Source organism: Cygnus atratus, chromosome 3 (assembly GCF_013377495.2).
Source record: "Cygnus atratus isolate AKBS03 ecotype Queensland, Australia chromosome 3, CAtr_DNAZoo_HiC_assembly, whole genome shotgun sequence".
Lineage (NCBI taxonomy): Eukaryota > Metazoa > Chordata > Aves > Anseriformes > Anatidae > Cygnus > Cygnus atratus.
In genome coordinates this window covers 792,987-812,083 of record NC_066364.1, presented here as the reverse complement: position 1 = coordinate 812,083, position 19,097 = coordinate 792,987, and the positions used below count along the sequence as shown (strand labels likewise).

General features: G+C 45.9%; 1 protein-coding gene across 2 annotated transcripts in view; it reads left to right on the top strand.

Annotated features, from left to right (window-relative positions):
• Nucleotides 1-19,097, top strand: part of ASXL2 (ASXL transcriptional regulator 2) — a 118,918-nt gene that overhangs the window by 24,852 nt on the left and 74,969 nt on the right. For both annotated transcript variants that reach the window (XR_004781951.2, XM_035568233.2), the window contains exon 2: nucleotides 1,362-1,444. Coding sequence is in view for 1 of the 2 variants with exons in the window: in XM_035568233.2 (XP_035424126.2) it covers nucleotides 1,362-1,444 (83 nt within the window). In the remaining variant the exon portion in view is untranslated. The remainder of the gene's footprint in view (nucleotides 1-1,361; nucleotides 1,445-19,097) is intronic.

Genomic DNA, 19,097 nt, shown 5'->3' with positions numbered 1-19,097 from the left:
CCTGTGGAAGGAAGACATGGGGTCAAGCTACCTGGAATAAATATGTAGAGGCACTGAGGTGGTCAGCAGCTGGACTCAATGATCTTTGAAGGTCCCTTCCACCAGAACTGTTGTATTCTAAGTATTCTAAGCTTTCCATGGACATGCAGGGTTATAATTGGGGAAACTTTTTTCCTTTCTGTTCTTAATATAATAATATAACTTTCTGGTCGAGCATAGCATTAACTTACATTACATTCACTTTTCACAAAGCACAAATATAATGCATCTTCCTTTGGCAGTCTTAAGCATCCATCTGTCCCCTGTTGTGAATTACGCTTTTGCCTCTTGCTCCTCTTGAAAGTTGAGCAAGGCACACAGGTGCTAGGCTGTGCTTAATGAGGGCTGGGAAAGGAGAGGATATATTTAACAGTTTTAATGCAGGAGATATTTTCTTAGCCCGTACTTCTGAAATTTAAGTGTGAATTGTCCGTGAACAACCCTAACAGTATTAACAGTATTAGACATCAAATTTCCTTGAACTTCTTAAAATCAAGCCAATCATTAGTATTACAGTTGTCCCAACTCGATCTGCCTTTTTTGACGTTAACTGATGTAGTGCAGGCTCCTCCTGTCTTACATGGACTTAACTGGTGGAAATTCTGCAGATGCCATTTTGTACCTCCATTCCGATTAGGATGAGACAAGTTCAAACCACTGAAAAAAATACCAAAAGTGAAAAAAAATTCATTAAGAATCTGACCCTTTTAGGGACTTTAATTGCATAATATCAATTGCAGCTTTATTTCAAAGAACAAATTTTCTCCTAGGTGTGTTTGATAAATCTGCATGGCTGTGAGCAGGAGCTGTTCCAGTTCGGAGCATGATTGTTGATTCAAACAGTCTGCTGGGGTGGGTAGCTGTATGCAGTAGCTCTCCACTGCCTCAGTTAGCTGTGTCTGGCTTTATTTTTGTACCTCAGATATCTGCAAGCTTTAAGGATCTGTTTTTTCACAAGTTCTATATCTGCGGTACTTCAGTGGTTGCTGAAGAACTCCCAAATGAAGGGGATGGTGGAAAAGCTCCTCTGTTACTGTAAAGCATGGCTGTTGTTTTCTTTAGGAAGCGTTATCTAGGGGCAGTGCATTTCAAATAAAACTTAGGAATTGCAGTAACGCAAGCCTTTTAGGCGGCGGCCTTCTAGAGTCTCTTTGCTCTTTGGTTTTCAGATGAGAGGGCTGGTTATCGGCTGTGAGATCCTCAGTAGTTCTTCTTTGGTTGTATCCTAGGAGATGTCTAAATCATTAAATGTAGCTTTCTGTGCAGTGGAACATTAACATGAAAATGCAAATGAGTGATGTACTTTCAATTTACTTTGCCAGGTCCTGGAGAAGTATCCTAATACACCTATGAGCCATAAAGAGATTCTTCAAGTTATCCAGAAAGAAGGACTTAAAGAAATCAGGTAAGTTAAGCATCCATAGCAGTAAAACAGGGTAGCACTTTGATTCCAACTTAGTTCACTGTTAACCCCTAACTCACGTGTATCTTTGGGACTAAAATGTTAAATGTCTTTAGAATTGGTGTCCAGATCCCAGTTGTGTAAAAAAAAAAAAAAAAAAAAAAAAAAAAATCCCCAAAGACACTGATACTTCTCACTGAGGAAGCTAGATGAGGGTCATTCATTTCCAAATACATGCTGCACGCCTCTGGTCTGCAGCTTTTGTATGACATGAACAGGGTCTGATCAGGTTCAAACTCCAGTTATAACTGTATAGGTAACTTTAACTACTTTTTATTTATCTTTAAGAACAAACAAAGGTAAATAGTTTAATGGAAATGACCCAAAACAAAACTGAAAACTACTTAGGTAGTAAAAAAAAAAAAAAAAAAGGCAGCTTCAAGCTTCAGTTACAATTTATTTGAAAACTGTCTCATGCTATTTTTAGTATTCGTCTGCAGTATGATGCTTTTCTGTTTTAGAGATCTTCCTGTTCTGCACAAGGAGTGTATTGCTCATTTGAGTGCCCCTTTTTGCCCAGTACACAACTCAGGTGTTACTGATCTGATCTGCTTAAAAGTAGTTCAGATGACAAATGTGGAGCTGCTGTTACCGTAGCTTAACTCGTGAGTCCTTGCTCATACACATCTCCCTGAGATGGACAGGTTTATTTGCTAATATACAGAGCTCCTATGAAGTAGAAAGTATTTATTTCTTTTCTAACAGCAAAGAGAAAGGAAAGAAAAGAGGATTGGATGCCAGCTTATCTATTTTGGAATGACCTACCCATCCTAAATTTGACTTAATTATCTTCCCCACTCCCCTTGCCAGCTTAAGACAGCAATGCAGATGCTTTTCAGGAAACACAGAAGGGCCCAAGTGTAGATAACAAGATCTTCCGCTCAAGTTGTGGACAACATAATAGTATTTTGCTTTTTGGAAATCTGTCAGCTTATTTTAAAGTAAGGAATCCCAATTATTATTTAGCTCTTAAGGATGTGACGAAAGCAGGATGTAATTCCTGTCCTGACAGTGCACTTCGTTCTGGGGCAGTACCACATTTAGTTGTACCAGAGGCTTACCAGCCTTAGGACAGCTTCAATATCGAACAAATCAAATGCTGTTAATCTGTCAAAGGCACCTCCACAAGCAGAAGGATCTGACCAGCATGGTTACCGCCCTGCCAAAGACAGAAACGCAGTGGTCTGTATTGGTGATCACGGAGTCCGGCAAGCAGTAGGCACTTACAAGTCATGAACCCTTGTAGCAATTCAGAACGCTGTTTTCGGGCAGAGCCCTAGCAGGAGCTCTGATGTGGTGCAAAAGATCCAGTCTAGCTCGCAAGACTAGATTTGGGAGTGAAAGGCCCCCCAAAAAAGGAAGGGCAGGAATGCCATGCCATGCAGTGGCAGTTGACTTGGGGGTTTCACTTGAGCTGATAGTAAGTTCTTTCCCTTTCTAAAAGCTGCTGCTGAGCATCAGGAGACTGCAAACTCCACGGTATCTCAAATACCAAAAGATGCTGGTGGGAGCTGTCAGATGCCAAACTTGACTTCTACAGTTCAGCTACTCATCTTCTGATTCATCTGTGTTTGGATGCCATGCAGTGGTCTTTCCTCTTAAATGTTAGTGACATAGGAAAGCTTCGTTTAGGTTGAGACATAAGTTATCAGTTTTTAAGCAATTCAGCTCCAGTTCATAACAGCAATGTTTGTCCATTGGTGGCTGGATTGAGCTTCTGATAAGTCAAAGCCCGTGACAGACGGACTTAACACAAATCAGCATTTTTTTTAAAGGAAAAAGCATGTTAGATAAGATGTAAAAGTTGTCAGATGAGCATGTGTGGCTCACCAGATCTTGAGTCTTTCATGTGGAAGGTCTGGCAGGAAACCATGGCAAAGCCTTCGAGAGCAGATTACAGCAATTTCCCTGTGCTGTTGTCTTGAGATAGCAAGCAGCTGCGAGACTCCCAGGTTGGTAGAAATGGTGTGTGAGTTTGCAGGCAGGACATAAGCTCTCCTGCTCATGTGTACCCAAGGCATTCAATTTTTAAATTTTCTTAGTGCAATTTGCTTTTAATTTAAAGAAAAACAAACTTTTGGTAGCAAACTATGCAAACCAGAATCTCTTAAACCATGTCAGTATTGACTGCGATGCTTTTTTATTTCAACATCTATTTCTTATATCTGTAGATACATCTGTCTTTTAATCTCAAATTCCAGGTAGGAAATTAGTTTTAGAAGAGACAAGTTACTTTCCTATGGGTTTTCTGAAATGAGGCAGAGAATGGGGAGCCCACTAGTGCCCAGCAGTCATTTGTTTGGCCTCGCAGCCGGTCAGGTCTCTCTTGCTTTGATTCCTGTTGTGCTGCTGCTTGGCAAGAAGCTTGAGGGCCGGTTGGCATAGTTCAGAGGACCTGAAGTGCTGGCCCTCTTGTAGGGGATTTGGAATTGCAGGGACAAACGGTGGCAATTGACCTGAGTGTGGAGAAACTGGGAAGAGTGACTCCTGTTATTGCAGGACAAGGCTGTTTTTTTGGGAAGAGGCTAGATATTTTACAAGATGTTTTTCTGGAAGAACACAGATACCTTGAGTGATACTGGCTGATGATCTTGCCTGTATTTGTAATTTTATCATAGCACTCAAGTAATTTAAATCGTGATTTTAAAGGTCAGCTCAGGGCCAGTACTCGACATGTCTCTTTTGGAGACCTTAGGCATCCTGAAGCCAGACCTATCTTTCTTGCGTGATCTGTCATCCTGATTTTCTTTATTTGCCTATTTTGACAGGCTGTCTTAATCGTTTGAGATCCTTTCCTACAGGTCACTGCTTGCAAACTGCAAAAATAGAACTTGTGAAAAAAATACTCGATGAGTTGGCAGTGTAACCACATCTGGCTTTGGTTTCCAGCATCCTATGTTGCCTTTATCGCTGTGCTGGCAACGTAGCTTGGACGAGTCTGAGCTTGCTGTGACATGCTTTCACACAAGGCTTTGAAGATGCACAGGATCATGGTGCTAACCCAGCAACACCAGGTGTAAAAGTTCCCTAGACCTGAATGCGTAGGATAGAAGGGCAGCAAGAGGCAACAACAGAGAATCATGGTTGTTTGAAGATAAGTAGCTGTTGTTTAAAAAATTGTTAGCTTGTCACTGAGTTTCTTTAATCTCCTTGGGTCTGTTAGTGTAAGAGTACCCAAAGAGTTGGCATCTTTGGAGGCTATCTTCCTTAGACGTTTCTCTTAATAGCCATGAATGTTCTGTTTTTTTGGGAGTTTACAGAGGAGGCTGTGTAAAAATACTAGTGTGAACTCCAGTCCACGCTTTTGCCTAAATGGTAATGAGTTAGTCTTCGAACAGGGAAGTGCATCTAATCTCAGTGAAATTAAGAGTGTGGTGCTCTGGCTGCTGCTTTTGGATATTCTTTTGAGTTTCTTATACAAAGAAACCCAAACAAACTCCTGAAACATTTTTGGAAAAAAAGCACAGAAGCCAAATTCCTCTTCACAGGTCCTGTTTGGACTAGAGATAAACGTGTTGTAACTGGCATGGTTTTGAGTTTCACCTGCCCTCCAGGTGGTGCTCGATGCGTGCCTCTCATTGACACCTCTCTCCTTCCAAATGCCCTGCAAGATGCTCTGCACATCCAGCTCAGGGCACTCCTGGGGAGGCGACTTCCATCCTGAGGAGGTGGAAGCTCTGTGAGCAGGGCTGGAGCTGCTCGGTCTCTGAGCTGCCAGCTCTGTAACTTCAGACTTCCATAAGGGTTCTTAACTGGCTTCCGTTATTTCTCTCCCATTTTGCTACCTGCAAATCAGAAGCCTGCTGTACTTCTGTGCTTAGTTTGTCCTCTGTGGGCTGGTAGTGTGAGCAGTGTTTCTTCCTAACCAGTGAGGAAGAGAATATTGATTACCCTCATCTAAAGTAAACACGGGCTTTTAGCTTCTGGGTAGTTCAGAGCGGTGTCAGGCTTGTATTATTTCTGCAGTAGCCTGTGTACTACGAAATGAGCATCCTCCTGACTGGGGGAAGATCCTCTACTTGGTCACTCCTCAGTTCTCCTCTTGCAAGAGAGGATGAACTTGATGCAAATGACCAGCTCTCTCATTGACCAGTCTCAGAAACGTGCTGGTGGTAGGAGGAGGGAGGCTGCTTACTGCTGTGGAATATCCTTGTCTCAGTCTCATCAGCTGAGGACCAGTGAAGTGACTCTCCTTGTTCTTGGCAGAACGCTTTGCCACTAAAATATTTCACAGCTGTTCTCCAGTGCTTTGTCGATGTGCTTATCTTCTGCGGTGGAGCTAGGAGATAACACAGGGCTGGGGGAGCTAAGCTCTGTGGTTCTCAGGGCTGGTGTTCCTTCGTGGCTTGGTTCTAGTAGAGTCTTCCTCCAGCATAACTCCTCTCCAAGAAGTGAACACGGGTGCATGCACAAATACCCCACAGCACAGTGCAGGGCTGGGAGGGGGCTTCAGAAGGATGCAGGGTTTTTAAAGGTTTTTAAATTTTGGAAAGGGTGAAGTTCCTATTGATCCCACTTAAACTGGGTGTGAGGACAAATTATCTCAACAGGGAAGGGAATCTCTGTAAAAGCTGCTTCTGTCAAAACTGCTGGATTTACCTCTTTGTGAAAGCCGCTCTTTAAAGCGGTTGCGAGCCTACAGTAAAAGTCTAGGGAAAAAGTCTCATATGGAGAAAATCGATTGGGGAAAAAAATTCATTATCTTAAAAAATGGTAAAACTGAAACTATCCACCAGCGGAAGAGACATGCATCCTGTGTCTGGCAGATAGCGTGACAGCCTCTTGCTCTTGCTGCTGGCTGGGGCTGTTGCACGTGGAGCTTGTGCCTGGCCCTTCTGGAGAGGGAGCTTCCCCTGCCTGGGGGGGAACTGCACAAAACTTGGCTGCTCTGCAAGTCCACTGTGAGGGTGTAAATCTTGGGTACGAGTACACTGATCATTTTACCTCCCAAAAAGCAGGTCTTGTAACTCATTTCCCCTGTAGGTTCTGACGTCCTCCAGCGTTTTCACAAGTCCAGAGGATGGTCAGTGTCATCTGAATCCTTCAAAACGCTCCATAATGGCTTTGGACACTTGCTTTCAAGAAATGAAGTGTTTCCCTCAGCTCAGTCTGGTTCTTGTCATAACTTTAGTTGAGAAACATTTCTGTGCAATTGCCCACCTTTTAGACATGCTTGGCTCATGTGCAGAATTATCTTGGTAGAACTTCTGAGATAGTCCATGTGGTGATTTCTTGGAGGAAGCATGCCCAGAGAGAAATTCCAGCTATTTCAAGTTAAGCAGTAAGTTAGATTCACAGTTCTAAGCGCAGAGTGTGGCCTGTATAGTGCATGATATAACCAACTAAGTTCTCTTGGGAGAACCGAAACCCAGAGCACTTGGATTTGCTTCTGAGCCAGCGCTCCTGCTCTCGGGAGAGGCACCCTTGGGATGCCCGGTTCTGTTCTGTCAGGTCACCTCCGGAGCTCGGGATCACGGAACAGCTGGGGCTGGAAGGGACCTCCAGAGGTCATCTGGTCACAACGAGGGCTGTGCTTTGCATGCGGTAGGTGATGTCCTTGCTTTTGGTAGCAGGTAATTATTTGGCAGTCCAAATAATCCTAGGCTGGCTGGGGCTGGGGGCACCCCTGGGTGGCCCTGTGTCACCCTCCCTCGCCCCAGCAGGGCCAACGTGAGCAGGGTGCCCAGCCCTCCAAGGAGGAGACTCCAAATAATTGCCAGATCAGAGTTGCATCACCTGGGGAAAATCACTTGAGGTGGGGAAGTAGCTTTGGGTTATAGGCATGGGCAAAAGAGATTTTGGGATGAGTGTCTTCATCCTTGATCTCCAGTGCCTCACTGGACATACATGTCCGTAGTCAAAATACTAAGGAAAGAAATTGCTATGCCGCCTGCTTGCTGCCTCTTTTTAATGAAGATCTGCACACTGACAGCTTAAAGTTGTCGGTATTTTGAAGAGCTATTTCTGCTGATGAGCTGTTAAGGAGAGCTCAACTTCTGACAAAGGAAACCTGCACAAGTCAGAACAGCCTTTGCTGTATTGCTCTTAAAATGGCTCCAGGCCATTTGATATGTTGGTGAACTCATATCTAGATTTTTTTTTTTTGTCCTCTGATCTGATCCGAGGGCTGAGAAGTACCTGTGAGGCAGTACCTGAGAGGGGAAGCAAGGACCAGGAAGTTTGTATCTTCTGCTCCTGTTTCCTGCCTTGGTTCCTCATGGCAGCAGGAAGCTGTAAAACTGGAAAGCAATGTGCTGAAGCTAGAAAGCTTGTTTAAAGTGTACTTTCCTGCCTCTGCTCTGTCAGGGGCTTGGCTGGAAAGGGGTGAATGAGGTGGGAACGGCATATGCCTGGGAGGACCTTTCAGGCCTGCTCACAGAGTGACTGTTCCCACTGCTACGTCCTCAGGAGGACACTCGTGGTTCTATGATGTTCTGACACTAGCTAGCCATGCAGCTCCTTAACTGCAAATGGAGCATGCCAACAAACTGTCCTGGTGACAGCCTGTTCTGCTGGCATCAGCCCTCACCTGCCCCATGCTGCGGGACCCCCGTGGGGAGGAGGTGCTGGCAGGACTTGGGTTCAGTGGCCCATCGAGGGTGCAGCAGGCAGCAGGTTTGGCACACTTGGTTTGTTTGCTGTATTAATTCATCCAAATAAAGCTTTACACAACTCCATAAAATCAGATTTAGATCTAAATTTGCCTGGTGATTGCTGTGGCGTCTCACAACATGAGGGTCAGGTGACACAAAGCTTGCAAAAAAAATCGTCTCTGTAGAGTGGTCTGAAGTATTTGCAACTACTTGCTGTTGGTAACCACACCAGGAAGCTTCTGGAGCTCGCTCTGCTTGTACCGCAGTACATTTCAAAGCTATTTTATCCAAGGCTGCTTTTCAGAATGTGGTGGTTTGGTTTCTGGTGTGTTCATTTCTGCTGATAGCTTACATATGATGGAGCCAGACTTCATGGAGGAGCCCAGTGCTAGACTGAGAGGCGATGAGCACAGACTGCAGGGTGGGAGGTTTGGATTAGATAGGAAAAAATTTTCACTATGGGGTGACAAACCACTAGAGCAGGGCCAGGGAAGGTTTTTCCCTGTACAGGAGGTGTTCAGAGCTGGGCTGGACGAAGCCCTGAGGCACTTGGAGTGCTACTGCTTTGAGCTGGAGGTTGGGCCTGTGACCTCCAGAGGTTCCTCCCAACCTCCAGAGGTTCCTCCCAGCCTGAATTGCTGCAGTTCCTGGTTCCCAGCCTCGAGCTCCGGGGGAGAAGTGGCCTTCTGGCCTCAGTGCCTCTTGTAAGACTGAGTCATTGCGATACCTCAAAGCCTTTACAGGCTTCTTTGTGGAAAGAGTGCAGTTAAAAGTGCTGTTTCTCATGGGTGACCGGAGGTATGATACTCCAAATAGATCGTGCTGGGTTAGTACAAAACAGCTGTGCTCTTCCTCCCTTTCAGTGTGCAAAGTTGCAAGTTTTGGGCTGGCGTGGAAGGCCCTGTAGCTAGCTGAAGCCGTCAGCTGACAAACATTTAAATTACTTTACAAAATCTTTAATCCACAGTTTCTTTGAATTTAATCTTCCAATGAGCTGGAACATTCGGGGTTCAAGTTGTATAGGTTCAGTAATATTGAGTGTGTGTCAGGGGAAATAAGGCAGGGCCTTTCACACTTCATTCCTGAGAGCCACCAGGGTTGGGTTATCTCTACCTCTCTGCTGTTTCTAGTTAGATTGTTTTCATTCTGCTGGAAGATAGATACTATAAAATGTCCATAAAGGTATTGCTGACCTCTTTACATCTGAAATGTGGGAGTCTTTCCCGATGGGAAATGGGCATTTGTTGGAAGCAGGTGCGTTAGCTCCAGCCTTGCAGGCTGGCTTTAATTGCAAGCCTCTTCTTCAGCTTGCTTCTGTTAATTGCTGTAAGTGCTCGAGAGAAGGGCTGGCAGAAGCAGAGGGCAATAACTGCTGGTACAGTAAGGTCTTGCATTTTTTTTTTTTTAGTCAGTTACAAAGCTGGATTTGGCTTTTTCTGAAGAAAATAACCAACTATCAGCTTATTTTCAACTGAAGTTCACCAGAACATCACATTGTTTGAGGTACTTGTGACGCCTTTTGTAGCGAAGTGGAATTTCTGTAAAGTACAGGCTAAAGCCATTTTGGGTCAAATGGCTGCCAGCATTCATCGCATCTGAGGGCCTCAGGTGATGTTTTATGGAGGGAGGGTGTTCTGGGCTGTGTTTTCGGGTAGCTTTTCACTAGGGCTAGTGGTACGTATGGCGAGGGGCCTTGTGGCCTTCCGTGGCTGCTGTCGTTTGGGGTTCTGCTACCGGGGCTCTCCCTGAGGCCCATCTTCTGCCAGCCGAGTGCTCGGCCTCTACCAGCCGCAGGTGACCTCAGGTGCTTATAAAAGGCTTTCTTTGTGCTGGAACCCCCCATTGGTCATTCCTGTTCATCTGCAGGGCAGTGGGAATGGCAACCTGCAGGCCACCAAGTCTGTCAGGTTTGTTTCATGAATCTCTGCAGGCAGTGCCCGTACTTCACCTCGAGCCTGCCTTGTTGGCTTGTAGGCCACAGAATGAAATGCTGTTGATCCTGAGGGACGCTTTGGATCTGGCAAACCCCACAGGACTCTGCCTCATTAGTGTTTAAAGAAACATCGATGTCATCAGCTCCGCACCACCCAGTATCTGCAGAAGGATGGAGATGAGTTGGTAGATGATGTAAATAATGCACGTAGGGAAAATGTTGGTTTGAAAAAAAGTAGTTTGAAGACTTAGGGAATCATAGAATGGTTTCGGTTAAATGATCTTTAAGGTCCCTTCTAATTCCAACTGTGAGGTTGGAATTCAAGAGGATGGCTATATTGAAAGAAGTTGAAGAGGATGAAGGAAGAAGAGTAGGAAGAGGTGAAGAGGATGGTTATATAGAGAAGAGGTGAAGAGGATGGTTATATAGAAAGATCATGTTGTTACCATTAGCAGGAGGTGCGTTCATTATGTTAGGAGAAAGTCCAGCTAGGTGACTTTCCATAGCAGTTACTTACATAAAGGTATCAAATCCCTGACTAACCACATCTTCCACTTCTCTCATCCTGAGACTAGGATAGTAGCAGGTTTTGCTGGCTCCTCAAAATAAAGCTATACATCCATTTCTATCATGTGAAAGTGTAACGGCTACTGCAGGGAGAAACGTGGGGTGTAATACTCCAGCAATGAGCACTACAGGCATCTAAAAAGTTGGCATTCTCTTCTAGAAAACACAGGAGCTGAGATCTCAGCAAGCAGCTAGATGTAGAATTTACCTTCAGTTTGAACCAGCCCGTGGCCCTGTAGCAGAGAGACAGAGTGGGGGGACACCAGAAACTTTGAAGTCTTAATTCTGTGCCCCAGAAGCCTTAGAGGGAGGTTCCTCTATATGAATTTGTCCTTTAAAACCAGAAAGTGCTAATCATTTCTGCATAGGCCCTCAAGGGGCACACAGATAAGTACCTTACACATGGACACTGTTAAGGTGAAGCTAATCAAGGGCTATAAACCTGAAGCTTTTGCTTACACATGTAAACAATATCTAAGGGCTTTTTGATCTCATCCAGGACTCAGTGTATGATGTCAGAATCTAGTAATGTTCCTGTAGGTCAGATCCAGTTGTCATATCAGTCTTAGCAGACCAGTAATTAAAGCTTATAAAGAAAGTTCAACTTGAGCGTGTGCTGAAGAGCACTACAGCATTCTCCAGGCTGGTCCTGATCCAAGGGTCTCCAGTGCCCTCTACTACACCCTGATACAAGTGCAGCTCCATCCCAGCTCACTGTGCTCACTGGCACCACCCAGGTTTTCAGGGCACTGTGTTTTGATCTTGCACAAATTCTCAGGAACTTCAAGTGTTGGTGTTTAATAATTGGCTTTGTCACATGAAAAATCTTGTAGCCAATTCTACCCCCACCAAAAAAAAACACCACCAAAACCAGCCCCTCCCTTCTTTCCTCCCCTCTCCCCCACCCCCCAACAGTGGCAATACTGAAAATGAGCAAGTAGTGTGTTAGTTTGCATTACTAATGACTTGGCCAGCCCATGGATTTACCCTTGGGAGCACAGCTGAGATGATGCTGTACATGTGACACAACCCAACCATTGGCTTCAATAAATTGCTCACAGACTGTCTTGCTCCTCTGGGTTGTAGGGCTGCTGCTGTACCCACAACTGTGGGCCTAAGTTGTGAAATAAAAGTAAACTTCTGTATGGCACCTGGCCACATACGGGACCTCTAAAGGGCCCACCTGACTTCTAACAGAAGTTCATTAACTGGGGGGGGTTGAAAGTTACCTGGGATTGGTGTATCTATGCCAGCTCCTTGGAAAGTAAGCTGAAAAAAAGCCTGACGGGTGCACGTCTTCCTACACCTGTTAATGTGTAGATAGAGCCTAGCTGTAGTATTGCTGCAGATCTGCCCAAAGCTTTCTTAATTTGGTTCTGGTGGATGGGGAGGAGGGTTCGTATTAATGGTTAGACAATTGTTTTGCTAAAGTTTTTAAAGGGGTGTTTCTCTCCTTTTTTTGGGTTGCACTCCAACTCCAGAAGGTAAGAACCACTGCTGATTGTTCTAAAGCTACTGTTCTGTATTAACGCAAGCTGCAAAAGCCTTAATAAAAAGAGCAACTGCTTGTTTCACACAGACTTAGAAACAAAGAAATAGTAGTAAAACTGGTGTTAATGCTTCTCTTACGTTAATCTACCTTTCCTGCATGCAGTTTGCATTAGCCTTTGAGTGTAATGCAAACATGAAATCTTAATCTGCTTGCAAGTCTGTGGAAAATAGCAGGCTAATAGCATGTGAGTGCTTAGTGTCTCATAAATTAACGTTGCTGTCTGCAGTCCTGAATTTGTGGGGAGGGGGTGCTTGATTTGCATGATGTTTTTGTGCGTCTTTGTCCCGGGGTCATTTGGCAGTGTATATGGGGTAAAACAATCTAATGCGTAGAATAAAACTGCTTTTCTAAATCATAAATTTGTGTTAACAAACTTCGAGTCGGTACTGTGGTATCTGCTTACGATCTCTCTCTCCTCTGACACTTCAGTAGGTCTAAACCTATTGTTTTTAAAAATCATATTTTAATTTACTAATAAGCCAAAAGCTATTTGTGTGAATGTCTGATTCAAATGGAAAGTGGGGAAGAAGGGATGCTCAAAAGAACAAAACAGGGAAAACCCTCACCCTTAAACACAGCCGAGTCTGGGCCTTTTATCGAGTTCTGTGCACTTGCAGTGACAATGTGAAACGAAGATGCTCGCTGTCGGATGCACTTTATATTAAGCTTCCATTCAGAGCAGAGGATAATTAACTCTTCCGTGGTGTCCGGGTTGCTGAGTGCTACCACGCTGCCCTGGTGTAACAGAACCGACTCCGTGCGGTGTTCCTGCGCGAGCCGCGGCAGCAGGTGCCGCCTCTGTCTGCAGGATGCTCTGGAGCCAGAGGTGGTGGTCCTGTGGTGGGAGCTGCTGGGCCTGCACCCAACTGAACGCTGCTGGTGTGCACGGAGGAATAGCGTAAACGACACATGAAAAATGGAGCTTTAATATAAAGTAGCCTTTCGATAGATAAATGCACCTTGCACGATGTTCTGAGTGCAAGTGTGAGTTCAAATACTGCACGGATGAAAATTTTTTAGGGTTTCAATCTAGCATCCCATCCATGGATGACCGAACAGAAATGATTCGGTCACATTTTGTTTTCAAATCAGAACAAATCCCCTTGCTCCCCGAGGTTGCAGGGGTAAGGCTGATTGGAAAGGATTACGTAGTGGAATTGAAAGTGTGGAAAGAAAAATGCTCTCACCTCCTTCTCCCATTGAACAGGCAGCTGCTCGCAATAGAGATGTCTCATCTTAACCTTGTGTGCATTTACCATTTTCAAACCCCTTTTTCCCTGCTCAGTCTGAAGAAGCTTTGAATTTAATGTGGAATGTAAAATGCCATGATATGATGAAGGCTTAAGTTTGGCAATTCTCAGAAGGAGGACTTGGTATGTACGCGGCCACTGGAAAAGCAAAGTAGCTTAGAGAAATGCTCGGAGGGGTGACAGCTCGGAATGTGTATTTTGTATGCCATTGGCCTCATAACTACCTTTTAGCTATGAAGATTGTTATTAACCTGTTTTAGCCCTTTCAGCAATCCAATAAAGTAAGTGGAGTATGTGCCTGCTCTGCAGGCAGAGCACCTGTCACTTCTGCTGGTTGATTAATTTTGAGACGAAATTTTTGATTCATTAATGAGATGAAAGTGCAGCTATGGAAATGTTAATATTCAAAATACAATAAATATTTAGAAGCTACCAGAAACCCTTGTTTGGTCATCAATATACAAACTAGTTCATGTAGCAGCCACAGGTTTATATTTATAAACAGTTTATAAGTATAAATAGACTTGTAAGTTCCAATAAATCTGTTAAATTTGATGTTTCTAACAGGGCAGTTAGTGTTAGACGAGAATAATTCCTAAAATGTGATTTTCAGTGGAAAGCGCTGCTGAGAACAGCAATGGTAGGAGAATGGCTGGGAACAAGGTAACAGAACAGACACTTCACAGGCGCTTAATGTTTGTCCCAACACAGAGTAAGGAAATGGTTCTAGAGAGGCTCATGGAGTACCACTCTTTGGGCTGACCATAAACGTTGTGTATAGCTGTCTAGCCAAGAGATTTGTGCCTGCTCTGATAATAATGAATAATACAGTGTTTAAGAATATGTATTTGCTCAGCCTGTTCACTGTGCTGGGTGGTCACCTGGTAAGTATTGGTGAGTACTCGCTTTATTGGACCTCTCAAGCAGCATCTGTAAGTGCAAATTTTCTTGGTGCTGTACTTTAATGCCTATGTGTGCGCTAAAACCGTGTCTCTTGCTGCTCGTGAAGGTAGCTTTGCCTGGGTGGATGTGTTACTCCCAAGTTTTTCCCAAGTTGAAATACACTGCAAGGAAGGGTAATGCATAGGATGTGGAAAAGTACAGTGGTTTAAGGCTTCCAGCAGAGAACAAGTCTGTGTTGCCTGGTTTTATATCAAGCTCCTAGGCGTAAGCATGGCTTACGGTCCCTGCTCTGACACCGTGAGTTTGCTGCCAGTCTTTCTTTGCAGCCGGGTGATCAGAGAGGCAGGGTCTGGTGAACTGAAGCTGTGCTCTTCCCCTCCCTTGAATTAAGAAGTAAAGCAAGAACTGAAGGCAGCCACTCCAGTTGCTGAGTGACAGGAGCAACAGAGGCATGCACCAGCTCAGGCTGGAGCTGGCTGTAGGCAGAGCCCCAGCCGGGATCCTCTACCTGCTCTCCACAAAACCTGCCAGCTGGATCACTGTTGTGCAGCCTCTCACCTATGTGGAAGCCTAATGTGAAATGTTATGTTTTTTTCATGCTATTCGAGTAGTACATGTGATGTAAAAATCTTTATGGACTGAAAAACCTGCTGGAATGAATACTGGAACTGCTTATTTAGCTGTAAAAAAAAAAAAAAAGTATATATATGTAGGCTGCTTAATGTTTTAATAAAAACATCATGTGTAACTTTTCATATAGTAACTACTTTTTGGGGGAATTTCTACTTTTTAGTTTTACAGTTCAGTAAAATACTAAGTGTGCCCCGTCTACGTGAAGTATCTTAATCCATGTGCATGGATTTACATTTAAAAAAAAAAACACCTCATTTAAAAAAAACACCACCACCTCTCTTCTAGCTCCATGCTGTAGAAGCGAGTTTGGCATTGTGCCTACTTTGTTAAACAGTACGCATCCCACGCCAGCTAAGGATGCTGCACATGGAACCAAGGAGAATGTCACTTGGGTTCATAAACATTCCCGTGTTTCCAGAAACAAACCAACCTCCAAGAGCCATGCCTTACGCCTTGTAGCAGCGGAGGGGTTACAGGACCTTGTGCTACTTGCATTCACATTCAGCGCATGTTCTTAAACTGCTAGTGTGCAAAACACCTCATCTGAGAGTGGCTTTGCTGCCCACCAGCTCCTTGGGGTGCAGTCGCTGTTAAGTGTGCGCATGTGAATGCAGAGGGGACCCTGGGGATGGGGGAATCCGGGAACTCAACACATGAGAAAAGCGAAAGTTAGTCTTAGCTCGTTTTGGAAGATTCTTTGTGTGGAAACTTAAAACAAAAAGCCTGTAAAGGGGGCAGGGAGGAGGGGAGAAGCAAGCCTCTGTGTTTCTTGATCATCAGCTCATCAGAGGGTGGCGGAGAGGAATGCTGTTAGAAGGACAGCGTGTGACTGTTTCTGGGAAACTTTGGTATTCGGTATGGATGTACCTTATTTTCTCCTTTCACGGTAACTCTACACATGTCCATGAGGCAATATACTGTGTCGAGCCAATTTTCTGTAGATAGAACAAGAGCCTGCAACGAGCCTGTCCTCAAAGCAGTCACGTAATTCCTTTGTGAGCTGGGAACATTTGAGCAACTGCACCTCAAACCCCTGATCTTCAAGCCAAGAACCACAGCTTGAGCTTATTTAGAGTCCAAGGTCATCGATGGGAGTGATTGCAAAGCTGGAGACTGCTTCAGTTCAGAAGATCCAGAAATGAGTTAGGGGCTTGCTCTCCGGAAGAGAAGGAATGTAGCAATAGGGACCTTGTCATGTCATAGAGCTGAGGTCTTCTGAAGGCTGAATCCTGTTCTGAGACCTCTAAAATGCCTTGCGCGTTAACGGCACCTCATGGTCAGCAGTACCCAGCTGACTATGGCTCCATGCACGCAGCAGTATGGGGGCAGTGGAAGGGACTGAAGTGAAATAGCAGATAGTGATGCCTCTGGAGCAGCATCTTCCCATTGAGATGCTTCTCTAACTGCCGGTTTTGAGATCGAGTGATGGGAACCATCAGAAGTGGCTGATGGCCTTTGTTTTTTTTTTTTTTAAAAAAGACAAGCCCCAGAAATAACAGCATAATAGCAGCTGATTCCTAAGGCTATTTTTAGACAGTTGCTGCATTTAAAATCATCGCCTGGGTACCAAATGCAGGTATTTGGAAAAAGTAATGAGTGAGTGCTATGGGGTTCTGAGCAAAGGGCAGCAGAGAGCAGATAAGGGGCAAAGTCTTTCCCATCAGAGGGGAAGGCTGCATCTCCAGGAACAAATAACCACCACCCCACTGCACGTTTATTTGTTAGCAAACTGTCAGCTGTGGGTTGAGGGTTGTAATAACGCAATATCTCTTGTCAAAGAAACCTGCCCAGAGCACTTTCCCATGGGATTCAGGCAAGTTCAGCAGAGCCCCGCTGGTTGGGATGTCATCAGAATGCTGCTGCGAGCACCTCGGCTCATTTTCCAGCCTCTTTCTTTCCCTTGGCCTTGTGACCGTGCTGGGTATGTGTTTTCCAGAGCAGAGGCTTGTGTGTCAAATGGAGATCTGGAGCTGTTCAGCTGGGAGCTGCTGTCAGGGCAGCTCAGAAGCTCCATGGTGGTGGCTGCTCCTCTGGTCCACGGCCGTGCGCTGGTGTCGGGGCGGCGCGGATGGAGCGACGGTCCTGGAGGAAAGGTGTTCCTATGGGAAGGGCTCGTCCGTGGTCGCTCACAGAGGCAGAGAGGATGCAATATGACACGAGGACCACGTATCTTATACCCAAACAGAACCCAAACTTATGAAAGTTACGTGGGATTTGTTGACTGACTTTAACTTTTAAAATTTTCCCAATAAGGTGCATGAAAGGCTCGAACAATGTTAGATTTGTGCCAGATCTCTAAAGAGCGTATAGAGGAAGACAAGTACCTGTAGACAGGTGAATGCAAGAAGAAATTAAAGCAAAAGCGATGGATAAGCTGTTAAACAATGGAATCGAGCAGGAATAGTATAGGTGCCAAACAAGTAGTTTTTGTAAAGATAGGTCCTGCCAAGACTTCATTCCTTGGTGAGCTTCCAGAGCATAGCTTTGCCTAGACTTCTGTAAAATGCTTGACTTAGCGTTGATTTTCTGCCTTGATCCAGTTTTTAAGAAGAACGTACTCAGCGAATGAAAGGTCAGGTACGTGGCAGGCTTCTCGTCACCGTCTGAGACCTTTACTGAGTGCGGGCATGCGTCGGCACGCTCAGTGCTCTTCAGTATGCGCTCAGTGATCCAGAAATACGAAATTCTGATCATTTTCTAGATGCAGCAGCAGAGGGAGAAAGCTGATGAGCAGTGGTGGGAGAAGGACAGGAATAGTGTTTATACTGCCATGTAGAGCTGGGCCAAGCGTGGCTCGCACACACGTTCGCTCAGCTGTGTCACATCCATGTCGGCATTCACGCGAGAGAACTGCAGGCAGCAGGCGTAGCAGTGTGTGCTGAGGCACTGCTCTGCACCTCTGCCTTAATGCCGTGGGGGCTGTTTCCTGACCTTTTACATGGAATAATTTAGGTTAGGAAGCGGCCGTCTGGTCCCATGAACCACCTGATAACGCACGGCTCATGTCCGTGGTTCTGAATCCTCGCCCCTGCCACCGGCACGCGGTGCCCCCTCCCTGAGCATCCCACCAGCCGGCTGGAGCTGTGGGCCCCGGCCAGGGGCTGAATTCTCAGAGCACTGCAGTTAGTACGGATGGGATTGGGTCTAGCAATGTAAATATTAGCTGCCCTCTGGGGACAGTGATTCTCCTGTGGTTTGTGAGCTGCTTTATCTCAGTCCTGGGCCCCCAGCACCAAGAGAGCTGGGCCCAGCAGGGAGAGCCCAGGCCGGGGCCCCCAGGGTGCTGCCGGGCCCGGAGCCCCCGTGCTGTGAGGAGAGGCTGCGAGAGCTGGGGCTGCTGGGCCTGGAGCAGAGGCGGCTCCGGGGGAGCTCCCCCATGGCCGTCAGTACCCGCAGGGAGGTGCGGAGAGGCCGGAGCCGGGCTCTGCTCAGCGGTGCCCAGGGCCAGGCCCAGAGGCCCCGGGCCCAGCCTGGAGCCCCGGCGGCTCCCCCTGCCCCTCAGGCAGCACTGCTGGGCTGGGCGGGTGCCGGAGCCCTGGCACGGGCTGCCCCGAGAGGGGCCGGGGGCTGCTCCTTGCAGAGCTCCCGGAGCCCAGGGCCGTGGGGCTGGGCACCCTGGGGTTATTGATGCAGCATTCCCTGTGTGCCTCCAACTGCACGTTTGTACCCCACCTGTGCAAAGGAGCCCTGGAATCTATTCCAGGATATCAGCTTCTGCTCCTGTTAGAATTCAGTAATGGAGCTAAGCTGCTTTGCTGCTGTTTTGTCTAACCTGGAGCGAGCGTGTGCTGCCTGAGCCATCAGAGGTCTGGGCTCTGCCTCACCTCTATCTCCATTTCCTGCCAGGGCTCATCTCACTGCTCGTGATGCAGATTTGTTTGAATATTTATAGCAGAGCATACTGCAAATGAGTAGCAATCTCGCCGTAGCTCCCACTCAGGAGTTTTGGCCATTCAGTCACAAATTTAGGATTTCAGTCAATCTGATGGTTCCAGTACGAGCCTTTGTGACAAGATATTGGGAGGTGAAAACTTTGCACTGAATCTTGCATCTCCTGTTCAGGGGTAGTGCAAGATACCAGCAGCGTGCTGTACAAGCAGTGGCAGCTGTTAAATAGCGTGTGTGATCTGCCTGACCCAGCAACGGGAACAAAAGTTACCTGTCT